Source organism: Photinus pyralis, unplaced genomic scaffold, assembly GCF_008802855.1.
Source record: "Photinus pyralis isolate 1611_PpyrPB1 unplaced genomic scaffold, Ppyr1.3 Ppyr1.4_LG5, whole genome shotgun sequence".
Taxonomy (NCBI): domain Eukaryota; kingdom Metazoa; phylum Arthropoda; class Insecta; order Coleoptera; family Lampyridae; genus Photinus; species Photinus pyralis.
This window is the reverse complement of record NW_022170596.1, coordinates 16,164,378-16,181,792: the sequence shown is the minus strand read 5'-3', so window position 1 is coordinate 16,181,792 and position 17,415 is coordinate 16,164,378. Positions and strand designations below refer to the sequence as shown.

Below are 17,415 nucleotides of genomic sequence, written 5' to 3'. Positions count from 1 at the left end.
ACACTTCAACGCCAACAAAGAGCAACAGACGAACATTGAGGAGGGCGGAGTGGAAGGCACTCAGGATACTGAAGAAAACAGCAACCTCACAAGAAAGCAGAGAAGAGAACTATTAGAGGAAAAGACGATTGCCAGGAGACTGAAGATGAGGCAGATGAGATACTGGGGACATACCAACAGGAGGAACAAAGACCATATCATTCGGGCTGCTAAGATTCTATGTACCTCGGAATGGAAGCTAGGCCGACCCTGCCAAACATGGAACGCCACCATAAACCAAACGGTAGAGGTCTCGGGGATTACCATGGGAAGATGGGAAGAGAATAGCAGAGACAAACATCAAAGGAAGAAAGAAAGCAGAAGAATCCTGGAGGTGGAGGAAGAATCAGCCACAAGGACAAGTAGCCAAGGGGAGGAGGAAAAGGGGACAGAAAGTAATGCGGGGAGAGGACAACAATAAAAAGAGCCTAACACGAGGGAAAACAGGGAAGGGAACGAGACCAAAGGATAGGAACATCGGAAGCCAATGAACGCCCGGAGAAGAAGCTATCACTAGAAAGCAGAGTTCCCTCTAAGGCAGAATACCAGTGGCGAAGCTGTGGGCGTACCCGTTCGGGTCGGATAACACCCAGTTAGCCGCCCCCCCACAACCCCCCCAATCCACAAAATCCACCACATTGTTTGGCATATGTCGCGGCCCAGCGCGATGGCAACAAAGTAGTGGAGAAACGTCCCTGATAGTGTCAACCAGGGACGCATCCTCACGACAGTTGACTAAATCCTGGGAGAGGCGGCGACGCCAGGCATATGTCAAAGTTTCAAGTTTCAATGTTATAAATGTTTGCAGACTATTCCGTTTGAATTGATTTCAACCTTTTCAACTAAAAATTTTACGTATTAAATTATGAAGTTTGTTACGAGGAAGATTAAACGTGAAAAATAATTATGAATGTTGGAAGGCGGATGTGGGTTCGAATATCACTCGAGAATGGATATTATATATCATATCTATGGGATATCCATATAAGATATGGATATTATGCGGACATCTGGATATCCATTACATATCCATACAATTTCTACAGCTATCCATTAGATATTGTGGATGTCCAGAAATGCTATCCATTATATATCTAGTGGATGGTTTTGTGTTATGTGGGCATTTAGCTGCCACTGATGCGAATGTCTCAGAAATCGCGCGGAGGTTGATAGTGTTATCTCGTTGAGCCTCAACGGACTTCCTGAAAGATCGGCACATCTTTTCCATAAATACGCGATTTCTCTCGCATTCAGAATCTGATGAGCTGCTTGAGCTGGTGCTCGAATATCTAGATCCACGACTTGATCTTGTTGAACTGCGCCCCCCTCCATTATCTATTGGTGAGTGATGCCCCACAACGGACCCCTCTCCGTCCTCCTCCCCATTAAATTCGTCATTCTCCTTTCTTCCACTTTTCTCCGCTATTTCTTGTTAATTGTTTCATGATTAGTATATTTAACCATGTACCCTTCTCCTCTCTATATTGTAAATTATTATAAACCGTACTACAAGTTATTTTAATAATTTAAACAATTTTTGAGATTTTCAAGTTTCAGTTGCTCTGCCGTAAACTCTCACATCACAAATTCAAAAATGAACACATTAAAAAAACTTTGTGCGATCGTGCATGTATCGATTTACACAATAACAATTCTCTTGAAATCTCTAATTCAAATGTAAGATATCAAAAAGCACTGCTTTATTAATTTCTTGATTTGAATTGTCGAAGTTATGATTTATTCTAAGCGGATTTATCAAGAACTTTGTTTCGTTACACGTGACTAAGATTTCAAATATCGTGAAAGCAAATCTCTCTTGCTCACTCCCAACTTGATACTCTTCAACCGGCGCGTGTAATGAGTTTCCGAAACAAAAAAAAACGACACCGGTCTAAGACTAAGGCAGACTATACTCTCGAGTAATGCCCTCAACCGTCTTGACCTTTGTGACACATTTTGTTTCTGAAACGATTTTCTTGGAATTTTTACTCTGAGTGACACACCTCGTGGGCTTTGAAATTTCTCGCAATTTCTCCTCCCGGTTTGTACACTCATACAATCGTATAATTTCCAAGAATTTTATGTTGTTGGGTCAACATTTAGTTTACAAATTAAAAAAAAATTCCAACAATGTTTGTGGAAAAACTCTCTCCCGTGCGTCCTTGATATCACTCTCCCTTTTTTTTGCTGTAAACTTTACGTTGGGAAATAATGCCATACTCGCTGGCAGGAGCACGTTTCAACGTATTACACATCACGTTGTCATCACGTGCTCCCCCCCAACCTCGTAATTCGTGAGGTTAATTAAAAAAAATTGTGTGCTCTTACACAATTTAATAATCTATTTAATAGACTCACACTATTAAAGGTTTTAAAAGTATATTACGCACCGAGTGCGAAAGTAGGTTATTTTTCGAAGAATTTTAATCACCCGAGGCGCGCAGCGCCGAGGGTGATTATATTCTAAGAAAAATAACCTTTCGTCGAGGTTCGTATACGATTTTATTCACGATCATCATTATAATCATTCCATTATCAAAAATAAAATAATTCACTAAATTTATACGTTTTATATTCATCTTATGCGCCATCTGCAATATTATTGCCCTACATAAAATGTTGTCGGTAATACAGATTTGGAAATTTACCTAATTAATATTCATATTAATTTAACATGTATGTTAAAAAATGGCCCATACTAAAGAATTTCAATGTACATCCCCTCAAATAAGGGAAATTGAGTGTAGTAAAAAATTTACTCCCCGAATGAATTTTTGAAGTGAATGAACAATGGTGGGCAGGAAAGGGTATAGGTAAAACTTCATGTTTTACTTGCTTATTTTAATGAGGTAAAGGTAAAAAAATCATCCACATTATGAACGACCAAATAAGGTTGTGATCCACATTCAAACCTAATGCGGTAATGCCTAATGACCATGTCAGTTTTATTATTCTAAAATGTACCTACAGCGATCTTTTGTGATTACAGATTTAGACTGGGTTACAATATTAGTATTATAATCTGTGCAGATGTCAATAACGAAAGATTTATTCTCCAGATCCAATCAGGTAGTCACTAAACACAGTGTTCCAATACGATAGCCCTAAAAAATAGCACTATCTATTTCTAAAATGTGACAAATTACATTTAATTACCGGACATTGTTTTTGGCATATGATCGCTACAATATTAGCAAGTGCCAGTGGATTTCTTCAACTTAAAACAGTTCGGTGGCTGTAGATTGGCTGCAGTAGCAGGAGGTTTCGTCGCCAATTCAGTGGCCCATTCGCTTTACGGGCACGCGAAAATAACAAAGTATGGCAGTATCCTCTTCAGGTAGTGCTACGACGTCTCCGATATGCAACATTATGATGCCATAAATTGCCATCCCTTGCTCTTCTCATGGGTCGCAAGCGCATCCCAATGTTTCCATGTCTTATAGACAAGAATTGAACTTTTCCACCCAGAAATTTAAACAGTAATGGGCTCTCTAAAGTAACAATCAATTTTTTTCACTACTAGCGTCTGATGACATGATTATTAACCTTTTTTCCACTTGTAAAGTAGGTTTTCTCGGCATTTGTTCAAAGTGGTTAATAATTTTTTATTATTAACTAGTAGTCAATAATGAGAACTGTCACGCTGTCACTTTTAGAAAACCCAACCCGAAATTTCGCTCAATGAACGTTTAGACAAGTTCTCTAAAACGAATAATTGCCACCATTCGCAATTTCCAGAGAAATTACATACCTAAAATTATCACATTTGAAAAAATTCGAACGAAATTACTCTTTGAAAAATCTCAATGACAGAACAAAATACGGCCTGTTTGACTTGTACTTCCACGTACTTGATTGACATGTTAAATTAAAAAACAAACAATTCTGTCCAACCGTTAACTCTCTTATCAATATAATATGTTAATTTAGAGGATTTCAAGTGCTAGTAGTGAAAAAAATAGTATATATACCACGGTAGAGAAGTATATATCTATTAATAGTGGACTTCTCTACCTTGATATATAATGTACTATTTTTCGTCGACCTCTCGATAACAATATAAATTACTCCTTAGTGACGAGTACAATGATGAAGCTTATTAATCGTTAGCAACCATTAATGGTTAGCAACCAACCATTTATACGTTAGCAACCATTAATCGTTAGCAACCACTTACACATAACCATTTTATTAAAGGGAAATGACAATATATAACAATTCACTTTCGGCAACAGCTGAGAACTTCCATCCACCTAACCATTTTAATGTCGGTTTTAATGTAGTGAGATCAGCAGCCAGTATGGTCGCCAAACGATCTCAGCAAAGCATATCCTGATGGATGTATGTGTAGCACCTCGGATAAGGTATTGTTAAGGTATTCAGTTACTTTACCTTCAACATTGAGTACGTCGACGACAGGGATGAACATTTCCATATCTTTCACTGTTAATACACGTACTTTAGTACAGTTGCAAAAGAATTAATTACATTCTAATTTCACATACCTTTTCAAGGTAAAATGTCAACGTGACATTTTCGGAAATATCTCCTTACAAATTCATTGTATTCCATCAATTGCCGAACTGATCGAAACCGTTCCAATAAGTTTCTTTTGATTTGAGTGGATATAATGTTAAAATCGCCTCCGCAGCAGAGCAAGCAACATAATCTTCCACTGTGATTACGAGTACTGACGGTACAGCATAAAACAACACATTACTATAGCAACGACAATAGCTGTAATTTAGTGAAAAATCGTCGGAGCTCATAATTTCGTTTGTAATTTCTTGTAGTTGAATTTAAAATTACCTACCCCAGTGAAGTCGACGAAAAAACGTTGTATGCAATTCATGTATAAATCGGCGATTATTGGTTCGTTCGAATTTAGTCCACTCGCTGCGCTCGTGGACTAAACATCTCACTCACCAATAAAACGCCTCATTTACAGTGGCGTAGCTATCGGGGTAGTAGGGGTTGCAATTGCTACCCGGCGCCAAGTACCGAAAGGCGCCGCGGCGCGGTTAGTATCGTTTATTGGTTTATTTATTATATTATTTACATTTACATCGCGGTTGGGATTAATCAGAGTAGCAAAAATTCAACAAAAATAATCTTACAAGATTTAAATTTAATTATCTAACTGTGATACAGTAAACCTGTAAGCTTATGTATAAAAGAAAGACCTTTATTTAACATAAAGGCCTATTGTATCTCGAATCTTGACAATATCACATTTCAACTAAATCTAAATGAAGTCATGCGAGGTGCACGTGCAAGGATGCGATGCGAAGCATTGAACGTTATCATTATTGCCCTGCACCTGCATGTGTATGCGAGTTAAGTTCATTGTGTATTTTGCAATTCATTATATTGGCTTCTTTTTTGCCGTTCTTTTTTCTCAAATATTACATTAGTTAATTTGTGGTTCAAGGAAAAATAGTAAGTTCTTTTTTTGTATTGTTATTGTGTTAATGTGTATTTAGTGTACCTATACATTACTGTAACAATACTAAAATAAATTGCTAAAATCTTTATTTTTTATTTTTGGAGAAAGGCGCATTAATTGTTTTGCTACCCGGCGCATCGTACTCTAGCGACGCCACTGCTCATTTATACACTCATTGCATAAATAACTATTAGATTAATTATGAGATTTATAAAGTGTTATATTGAAACAAAGTACGGTATCATATCTGTCTGAATTACAAACAAATAACTGTTTACGTTTAGAGAAATTTACTCGTTTTTTTTTTATTAATATTTCCGCATCATTATAACAGGAAGTGATCATGGGGCTATATCTAATTTTACTTTTAATTAAGAATATACGTTATTACGTAATATTTACAATGTGAAATTCAGAAGTGGTATTCCAAGTTTACGTGTAACCACTGAATCGTGTTTCAGAGAATTCAAAGAATCTAACGGTTACGTGACGTTATTAAGTCCCCCAGGTACGACCATGAAATTGATAAAAATGGACTAGAGGGCGATTTAAACAAAAAAAAATTGCGGGAGAAGCCCTAAATTTTCCACAATCTGAATACAAAGTTCACATAATTTCGTCGAAATGTGAGCTTATTTCATGATTACTTTTAAGTTTGTAAGAGTGTGCGTAACATTCCAACTTCAATCTCTTAAGAGGTTATGTTATTTTTCCACGATAGTACTGCAGAATTATTTCCCGAATTTGGTTTTTTGCCGCCCCTAAAAATTTGCCGCTATGGGCCTGGGTCCACATCGCCCCATGGTAAATCCGGTCATGTACCTCCACACGTTTCTGATTAATTCTTTGGTAGTGCGTCAACACCAAAATTTGTACGATACGATTCTGTGTTGGTTAGCACTAAAATCGTATAAAATTCATCCCATGAAGGCTTTTTAAAAGCGTAGGTACTGCAAAAAAAGCTGCGTGGGATTTTGCGCAATGACAATAATACATGTTTTGAGATAAGCAGTAATGGAGATATAATTGAATTGAGGAAATTGGAGTGAGTCACGCACAAACTGTATATTTATTTCTGGTTCAAGTTTACATTTTACTGATAGCATAATGAATAGCTTAATTTACACGTCCACTATAGGCATATAGTAGTAGGTAGTTTATTCTCAACATCTGTGTCTTGTCTTGCTCTCTGTGTTACTGTCCGTTTTTAAGTGTTGACAATAATGTGGCGTACCTTAATTAACAGAAACTTTAATTTACAAAGACATTCCGCAAAACGCAAAATATCAAGTCACGTTATAATCAATGAAGAAGTAAAGGATGCCTTGAAAAACAACCAACCCGTCGTTGCTTTGGAATCGACAATTATAACCCATGGAATGCCATTTCCCGACAACTTACATTGCGCACGGGAAGTTGAGGGAATAGTTCGAGAAAAGGTAAAATAGCTTTGTAGGAAAGGTATGCTGAAACGTGGAATTATGAGGTTAAGTCGATGCACAAACCCTTAGATCATATGATCTAAGCACAAACCAACAACGGAGTCGATGCACAAATAAGTCAATCATGCGCATACCGCATAGTAAAATTTAATTTAGGTACACAGTGATTGAAATATTATAATCGTCCAGAATACAGGGTGTTCGCAAAGTTTCTACCACCTTTACTAAACATTTCGCGACGGCATATGTCTAGCGTTTAAATCAATGCATATAATGCGTAAACGGTTTAAAATAGACATATGCCGTTCTATAATGTGACAATTAAACTAGAAAAAGTATAACTGGCCAGATAATTAAATTTGACTCCATCAACAATGTAACAATTACTTTTAATCTAGTGTTATTAGATTTGGTTGGACCAGGCAGAGGTTGTTGCCTGTAAGCGTATACTACTTTTGAATTTTTTCCCTCCAAACTCTTAAAATTAATGGGTCGCCCCCCATTGTTCCCTTCTCTTCATCTTCGGATCCACTGTTACAGTTTTCTTTTCGGGAAATTTCTTATTCCACCTGGTTCTGGTCGGCCTCGATTGTCCCTATCAATTGAATTTGATCCGCTCTAAATCCTAGTATCATTTCTTTTTTATTCTTGTGACCTATTTTGATTTCCACCTGTTCACCCCGTTTTGCGTTTCTTGAGCAGTTTCTTGTTTTATGCTGACCTTCTCTCCACCTATTCAATTCCTTTTGGGTTTTTTCTTGTCTCTTTCTGATTTGTTCTATTCGCCGATGTTCTTGTACGACTTTGATGAACATTTTCATAATCATTCCTAGCCGCTGGAGTTCCCCCTGCGCAGGGCTGTTTTGTGGTTTCTATCGTTGATATTTTCATGACTTGCTCTCGGTTGTTCATACTGTTGATTGGGTTCGCCCCCTCCGACACTCGTATACAATCAATATAAAAGGACAAAAGCGTACTTACTGGTCTTTTATAATTGAGTGCATTAGAAATTTTATTCGGCGCCTTCTCCCGCTTGACCCGCTTGACGCGACCGTTCTCCTGCCTACCAGCGTATTGTCCCACATGTATCTTTGAACGACCTATTGAACGACAATATTGTTCCGTCCATGTAAATTTTTCCATTTATTGATAAGAGAAAATCCTTACACGAATTTACGAAAATAGCTCGTTAGATCAAGGAATTGTCTTACACTTTTAGACGCTGGGGGCCTTTCGACTGTTGCATTCTTATTTCTACCTCACCGAATGAGACGTATCCCTATTTCGTGGCAGTTCGGGCATCAAAAATTGAAATTTGGATAACCAGAAGGTGGGATTACCCTTCCGTAGCCCCTCTAAGGTATTCGTTGAAAGACTGACGGTGCGTTCGCAAGACCAAACGGCATGCGTGACCGTCAGGGGTCGTAATCGTAATCGCGGTTTTAGAAATAGGGAACCGGTACCTTGCGCTAACCAGATCAAGGCTAGCGAAAAACTGACTTCCCTTTAATTTTAGTCACATCCGGAGTCAACATAAGCATTCGATTGCTCAACAGTCAAGGTAATAGTCGCTTTGCAAATTTCCACGTGCATTGTGGTAGAATAGTGATCTGCATCTGCTGCTTTAAAATCGCGGCTGCAATCTTTTACCAAGTGCCCAAAACGTTTACAAATGGTACACTCTTTTCGTAGCGACACCGACTAGCTTTGTGACCCATTCGTCTGCAGTTATAACATTGAATTGGTCCCGTCGATTCCTTCCAATTCACCACATCCATTGAACAAATTAATTAAAGAAATCTTAATTGTCTTAACGTGTTTACCTAGAATTTTCGGTCATAACTGCGATTTTCCACAAACAAACACACCAACGGATGAACTTCACTCCTTTACTTGCACTTAAGTTTCGATTTAGACGACACTGTAATTGACAGATGTAAAATTGGCTCTTTGATGGTGGAAAAAATTCCTTTTAACTGGTACTGGGAAAGGCCGCATATAAAAGATAAGCGCATTATAGACGCAAAAGTCCGGCGTAACTTTGTATGTAAACGTAATACATCCTTCCGCTTAACTAGATTTAAACATTCACTTTCAACGACGTATTAAATAAAATTTCGTAGAGCCTAAAACTAAATTTATTATACTGGTACCGGCACATAAGAAGGCGAGAGCGGACTATGCGCAGATGACCAATTTAGAGTTTGCAGGAGGAGTCAACTAGCTCCGTGACGCACTAGTAAGTGCAATTAATAGAATATGAATAGTAGAGATGTGCCATCTTTCGCTTTTTTACGTGCCAGTACCAGTATAAAAAAAGTGGCAAGATTTGCAACAACACCTATTTTCTTATTGGCGAAAGCCGATTTTCTTCAAACAAATTAGCTTACGCAGCGATAACAAATTTCTTATCGCAACGACCGGATTTAAATAAGATAAGTTTAACAAAACATTATTTCCAACTGTCCTTAAACTTTCTAAATGAACAATAAAATAAAATCAAAATACTACGCGATTATTTAAAGAAAATTAAGCAAAAATTTTACATTTACTTCAAATTCAAATATCATGGTAGAAATTGTATTCATTCTCAAATTTAACGACCACATTTACGCTTAAAGAAAATTGAATAAAACGTCCGGAATATACACCTAAATAATGATTTGAATGTTAATCGAACGCTATACTCGGCACTCAATTCTTGTTATTGTTTTCAGGGCGCAATACCAGCAACAATAGCGATTTTGAGGGGTCGTATCAAAGTCGGACTAACTTCCACTGAATTGGAAGACTTAGCCGATACAAGCAAAGCGAGTGCCATAAAGACATCCCGAAGAGATTTTGGTTATGTAATAGCCAACAAGCTAAATGGAGGAACCACTGTGGCTGCAACTTTAATTGTCGCAAAACAAGCTGGTATCCAGGTGTTTGCAACCGGAGGTAACTAATTCGTAATTTGTATTAGAGAGACGTTCCACTTTTCCAAATTACCGGGTAACAAATGCCTGTAGCGTGAGACCCGTATCGGATCGAAAGAAAAAGAATTGGGATTACAATTTAAATGAGCGAAGCGAGGTTTTAATTTAATTGTATTTTTCCCGCAGTCCCTTGCACTGAAAATAAAAATTGACGGAGAAATATGATTGGTTAAATCAGTATTAAGATACTGACGCCACATTTCTTTTTAGTAGAATGAAGTCGTTACGAAACTTTGGACGAATGCCAAGCCCAAAGCGAACGTACGAGGGTTAAAAACGTTGTTTTGGTAGCTAGGTGGGTAATCAATTTTTTCCTAATATCGAGGAAGAGTTATTACCAATATTCAAATGCGCGGTCTCCCCAAATTTACACGTTGATGGATCATGTTTTACATGAAAGTGCACAGATTGAAATTCTGTTCAACCCCAATTTTTATTAACGGCTCATGAATATTTTATAAGTTGTTATTCTGTTATTTCAATAATATAATGATAATGCCGACATGGGAGGTGATTACTTTCCCATTGTAGGTTTAGGTGGAGTTCACCGGGAAGCCGAGAAAACGTTTGATATTTCGGCCGATTTAATTGAGCTTGGAAAAAGTCCAGTTGCAGTGATTTCAAGTGGAGTGAAATCAATTCTAGACATTCCCAAGACGTTGGAATATCTTGTAAGTGCCGCGATAAGTTTGAGGTCAGGGCAGCCATTGATTCCGTTTCTTTTTTATTGTAGGAAACTCAAGGAGTATTCGTGGCAACTGTTGGAAGTAATAGAGAGTTTCCAGCATTTTATTGCCGAACGAGTGGCTGCCAAGCTCCATATTATGTGACTGATGCAGCTCAGGCTGCAAACATTATTAAATGCCATTTCGAAATGGGATTAACATCGGGATTGTTATTCGCCGTGCCCGTTGAAAAAGAGTTCGAAATGAGTGCGGCGGAAATGAACGAAATAATTGATCGCGCCATGTTAAGCGCAAAGACTTTGGGAATATCCGGTAAAGAAATCACCCCCTACTTGCTATCGCAGATTTCCGCATTAACCAAAGGTTCCTCGCTGAAGACCAGTATCCTTTTTCATTATAACGAAGTCAATGCTGTTAATATTCTTCCCTAACTGTTTTTCTCAGACATTGCGTTTATTAAAAATAACGCCAGGGTGGCCTCCGAAATTGCTGTAAAGTTATGTGGGTTAAAAGGTGATTCAAATGGAAATATTCAAGGGTCTGGAAAATTTGAAGGCAGCTCGACTACTGACAATCCGCCGGTTTGTATTTCATTTCAATGAATTTATAAAAGATTTATTCCAAAGCTGTTCTTATATACATTATTGTTGTGGTCTGTTAAATTTTATGCTTAATTTACGTGACCATTGTTTTTAGATCCTCCCTAATCTGGCAGACGCTACTAAACTGAAATAAGCCCATATTACATGGCTTTGCACTTGCATATCCATTTGAAAGAGCATACTGATTCGATTGCGGAATGACTCTTACATAATTTACTTGGTGTGTGCGTGTGCCATTTAATAAAGTATACATGTGCTAACTAATCCTCATTTTTTAGTATGTATTGCAAATTACTCGTAAATTACCAGGTTAAAAAGCTTTTTAATTTTCTGTGTTGGAAAAAATTTGGGTTTTTGTTGGAGTACTTAGCGAGTGCAATTCAGCCCATCTAGAATTATTCAATGATTTGGTGTAGAATTTAATGCTTAAGGGGCGTTTTGTTTCATTGGAGCATTAGATAGATATATAAGTAAAGTACTGCATCACATTCTGGGGAATTGGAACATATAATATTTATTATCGAATGCAGTAGCGTTTATTGTATATTTAATAAATTATGAATCTTGTAGGTGTTTTTATATCCAAACACTTCATTGGTGATGATGACACTATAAATAACCACTTAGTTTCATTTGGAGGGGTCGAAAATAATATTGAACCTCTACGGCACTGGCAAAAATTTTAGTAAGACAATTAATTCTTATTTTACCCACGGCTTGCTCAGTAATAAAAAATGTTCTTATACCCCTTACCTTGCCGAAGTTTGATGAGAGCCCTAACAAGCAGCAAATGAATAAAACACCTCTTCTATAAAAAAAAACCAGCCACGTCAATCATCGCAGGTAGCCGTCCACTGCAAAAATTGTGGCCTGTGACTTCTACACAAATTATGCTTTATATTTGCATCTCTATCTAGCCTATGCGAAATAAAAGACATACGTTTTGCACTGGGCGGCTACCTGTGACTGTTTTTATACTAAACGACGCGACTTATAAAGTCGCTAAGTCACCGCCGGTGATTTTAAGTAATGTAAACGATTATCTACTTGTCAAAAATGCTTAAAGGCAGCTAACTTTGAATGAAGAACCAGTACTGTAGAGAACATTCCAGAAACTTCAACAGACATCGAGGCGTCATGGAGGATTAGTCATCGGCGATGAAGTAAATTAATTAATTGAAGATAAATACGATGTGTTTGTTCTAGAACATTCTAGAAAGGTTCGGAAGTGTCCGGAAGCGTTCGACAACTATCGAGAGAGGTTCTGTTATATAAGCAAATCGAATTATGATTCAAGTTAGTTCCAATTATGACGCCGAAGTAACAAATGATTCGCGCTGTTATAAATTGTGTATTTGTGAGTGATAAATATTATCTTACTGTTGTAAATCGATTCATTTCAAGGCTGTTATACATTTATCGTTTTTGTAAATAAACGACGTAATTAAATTTACGTTACACTGGTGTCAGGTGTGGGGTAGTGTGTTAGTGAACAATTAGTGAAAGTTTATGCTAGTGGTGACCAGAAAGATGGATCGACTTCTGCAATTAATGCAAGAAATGAAGGCCGGTTAACAAGCTAAAACCGAAGCTGGTCAACAAGCCATGGAAGCGAAAATGGAAGTAAGCTAACAAGAAATAAGAGGTCTGTTTCAAGATGAGATACAGTGTGTCCAAAATAAGATACAGAGTGTCCAAGATAAAAACGAGGATTGGATTCATATGGTAGAAAATGAAATAAATCGATAAACTATGAAAACGAATTATGTAGGTATTAACCGAAGAACGCGAAAAGAGTGACGTGTCATCTGTGATAACACAAGATCTGCTTGATGTTCCACAATCGTCCCGCAAACAAGCCGCCGAAATGTGTGAGAGTATATTTGGTACTGCGAAATTTCGAGTTAAGCCACCGATATTCGATGGAAAATCACCGTGGTCCACCTACTTGAGACAGATTGACGTCGCCGCAAATACGAAGAAGTGGACAGGGAAGAGAAGACAAGGGTGAAGGATTTATAGTGGATTACCTATTATAATAAATTTTTTCTTTTTTGGCAATCGATTTCGACATTTATTGTCATCATCTGGCCCTAGCGTCAAAGTTAAAATATTAAAATATAGATGAATGGTGGTAAGATAAGTTATTTTTTGTGAGTCGATGTGGATGTAGATGTGGCGGTCAACTGTGTTGTGGCTGTAAAGTGAGGTTATGAGAAGACAACTTTGCTGATATTTGCGTTACGTGGAGATGCGTTGGATGTTTGGCGTACGATTCAGAACACCAGTAATAAGACTTCGCGCAAATTGTATCACGGTTGGAAACTCGATACGTAGATAAACATTTGTGGCAGGTGTATTACGCCCAATTTAAAAATCAAACGCAAAAATTGAGCGAAGCTTTCCAAGAATTCGAAGCTGATATAGCCCGATGATCGGATTGGCGTATCCTACGCCTCTAGAAAGCTTTATAGAGCAAATGGTGGTGCAGACGTTCATAGACGGTGTTCGCGAAGTGGAAACGCTTTGAAACTTGCACGATATATGAGAAAATGGAATATTATGCTGCAAAGAAAACGTGCACATCACAAAAAAGAACAAGAATCTAGAAGAAATAATGAAAAGATTATTAGAGCAGCAACGGACAAGTACTTTGAGTAGGCCATGAAGAAGTTTCTATTCACTGAGAAGAAGACGAGGAAGAAACTGTGGGGAACGAGTACGTGGAGAATCTGCGACAGAAATTGGGCGCCATCCATTCTGGATAATATGCAGTTACCTAGTGATAGAATCAAAGAGCAGTGCGAAGTGAAGGCCCAAGCGAGTGGTTATCAACCCGGGAACCTGGTTTGTTTGTGTCGTCCTCAGAAGAGGCGCGGACTATTCCCGAAATTACAAAAAGTTTTGGATGGACCGTATACCGACGAAATGATAGACATCAGACACTAAAAACCACACGATGGTGTCTAAACTCCGCTGCTGGTACCACAAGAATTGTAAAAACATCCTATAATCAAAAATTCCTTTCGTATGTCAGCCGTAACTCCAATCTTTTGCTGGCGAAGTCTCAATAATATGGACTGTTCAAACCTTTCCGCAGAAGAGACAATGACGGTTTATTCCGTTCTCTGGGTAATGCATTAAATACAGGCCTAACCTTTGTCGTTAAACCTTCCTCTTAAATAACAGACCTATGTGGCAGGAAGTGCCCCGGAAAGTGACATTCTTTAGTCGGAACTTCTTCCACAATTCCTTGTTGTTTCCATTCTCGAAATATGTGATCGTAAATACTTATAAGGCCGCCCTTTCATTTCTTTGTAGTCGACTCCATCCTCTTCATCGCAATAGCATAATTAGTGGGAAAGAAAGGATGTCCCTCCACCCAGGGCAGTGGCGGTCCCAGGATTTGGTAAAGGGAGGGGCGCAAACCCGAACTTTGTCCCAACACTGAAAAAAATAAAAGAAATCTCTCACAATGGAAATGAGATCGTCGACCTGTATATAAATGTCCGACGATATCCGACCCCAACAATAATTCAATGGTCGGTCAAACAAATAATATCCAATTACTCTAACTCACACGTCCAGGGACCGGACATAACGGGGTCAATCTCGCAGCAAATCGTTGGTTGGTCCAGAATTTCTACAGCACAAAAATCGTCGTTACCACACAGCACCAATTCGTAACAATTATGGCATTGTTCTGCTGAGTTCATACCTCCAAAACGCGAATAAACAAACTTTTCGATCCTTTTCGGACTGCAACAGAGTCTCTGTACTGTACTCATCTCTGAGACCCACTATCAATCAGCGCACGCACTTTGTTCCATTCATCAAGTTCACGTAGACCGTTTGCAAAAAACACTCGTGCGTTAATATTGATTTACCTTTATCATTCAGCCCTGTATCAGAAACGTCAAACTTAACGTGCAAGTTATCTTCCAAAAAACGTTATTTTGCGTTATTGATGATGTTTTTGACAGATAACCTGCACGTTAAGTTTAATGTTACTGATACATCACAGGGCTGGTTATTAATCTTAACGTGTTCCTTGATTTCTCGTAGGCGTCTCAACCTTACGCTCTGACGAAACGGTACATATTGCCCGAAGATGAGTCCAACCACAACAAGCGCCCTTGTCGATCAATGTCTTACGTTTGTCTTCCAATGGCATTTGTTTCACTTTGAAACAATCGGGACTCCTTTTCTCCTTCACTAAATGCATCTAGTGACCTTACTTCTATATTCTGTCGAACGCCTTCACACATCGACTTCCTAGGTGAACAGCTTACGATACTCGACGATGTGTCCATTTCAGTCAGCAGATTCACTTCTGTAATTGCAATATCCTGCAGGACAAGACTGTCATTGTCAGCTGTCTTCAACGCTTCCCCCTTTTGTTGCAACATCTCCCAAACTACTTTTACCTTTTGGAGATCTCCCTTGTCTGCGTTCAACTGGTTTTCCAGATCTTTTACAAATCTGGCAAAACTTGCTCGTAAAATTCCGTGTTTCTTTTTCAGGGTATTCGTCTATCACAATCAAAAAACAGAAACAATCGATATACTACCCGCGTATATAAACTCAATAGCACTCCTTCTTCTCCCACAGTTAGTTCGCGAAACACCATCAAAGATTGTCCTGTCACGGTCGCCAAAAATATTGTGACCAGGTAAAAGACTACCCGTCTTGAACCTAATTACCAAGGTCAACAGCTCTTTTATTATTGCACTATTGACACATAATCGAAAAAAAATCTGCTTGACAAACACACTCTCCAAAGACTGCTATCCATTAAAATTAAAAGTCGCTTAATTACCTTACAGCTAGATAAGTGCTTCTCTGTTTATAATGATCCTGACACCTACTGAGCTTTTGTAATACAAAAAAGAGTAACTATACCGAGAGCTTTAGGTCGACCTCTTGTCAAGATTTTTTTAAAAATTGCGAGTTTTAATTGTCATTGCCCTAGTGAATGGGAAATAAAGATACCTACGCTATTTATGATGACAAATTATCAAACAATCAATACGATGACCACTACTTAGCAGCGATGTATAAAAAATTTACAATTCCAAACCCATAACTGCATGTGATACTTTTATCTGTCTGCGTCATGTGAGAACTGATGATGTTTATTTGTTTTTAGCGCATTTTTTAAAAAAATACGCTATTATATTCGTTATGGCTGGCCGGCCGGCTGTCCGGGTGAGATCTCAGCAACTACAGTAGCTAGAGACTTCAAATTTTCACTAAAAGCTTTCTGCTATAGTGTAGATGTGCAGGCTCTGGTATATTTTGAGTTAGATCACTTGTGAGATCGATAATTTAAGAAAATAATTTCTATATGGTTTTCGGAGGTGCTATAATTTTACCGTTAGAAAGCGCTACCAGTATAAAAACTTAATTATTTACTTTGTGATTTGTTTTACAAAATAAAAACGTACCCTCAAATGAAATTAAATAAAATTAATTATTTAACGTAGCCAAAATTACTCGTGAGATCGATAATTTTAAACTTATCGCTAATAAAATACTGACCAGTATTACCAAAAATGCGCTTTAATCATGCATATGCTCACTTACAACTTGTTTATTTATGTTGTGTCACTCTCGATGTTTAGGTACCTAGTATCAATGCGAAAAAAGCCTTGTACAGCGGTTTAAACATGAAAACAAAGAGACAATGCTTTATTTATTTACAGAAGGCCTGTTGAATCCACAAGTCTCGATAATTATAACTGGCCGTATAGGAAAGTTATGGACATAGAAAAATCTTTCTAACGCGATATCTCGTTAGTGGTGCATTTTTGCAAAGGATGCATACAATTCGCCGATTTCTGGACCCTTTGCCTAACCTTTGAAAAAGCTCTATGTTACGGTACGGTGATGTCAGGACCCTCCACAAGGTTCTACACTTCGTCCATTATTGTTTCTCACCTATATGTCTATCCTAATACAATGCAACGTGTACAAAACCTCAAGAAACTCTTTCTTAAATTTGTCATATAAAGGCTTACCGTTACCAACCTTTATTTTTTTTTATAGGTCGTCATCGGAGGATCCATTGTCGACTGCTGCATCAAGCTGAAAGGCGACGAGTTAAAGGTAAGAGAACAAAGTGTCTTTTTCTAACAATATTTTATTGGAAATATAGTTACAATGTACAGAGCGTTTCACTATTGGTACACCACCTATTAGTGAAATTAAAATAATCATTTA

The 17,415-nt window shown here is 37.9% G+C and overlaps 1 protein-coding gene across 2 annotated transcripts; it reads left to right on the top strand.

Annotated features, from left to right (window-relative positions):
- The first annotated feature begins 6,544 nt into the window (after positions 1-6,544).
- Positions 6,545-11,684, top strand: LOC116171309 (pseudouridine-5'-phosphate glycosidase-like). Of its 2 annotated transcripts, XR_004145431.1 has the most exons (7): positions 6,545-6,924; positions 9,645-9,867; positions 10,437-10,576; positions 10,639-10,972; positions 11,036-11,172; positions 11,288-11,413; positions 11,472-11,684. XR_004145431.1 is itself a non-coding variant. In XM_031488079.1 (6 exons), exons 1-6 carry the CDS (start codon positions 6,709-6,711, stop codon positions 11,324-11,326), a joined length of 1,089 nt encoding a protein of 362 aa, XP_031343939.1. In that variant the 5' UTR covers positions 6,545-6,708; the 3' UTR covers positions 11,327-11,684. The 2 variants fall into 2 exon arrangements, 1 of the variants encoding a protein (XP_031343939.1); XM_031488079.1 differs by having other exon boundaries at positions 11,288-11,684.
- The last annotated feature ends 5,731 nt before the right edge of the window (positions 11,685-17,415 follow it).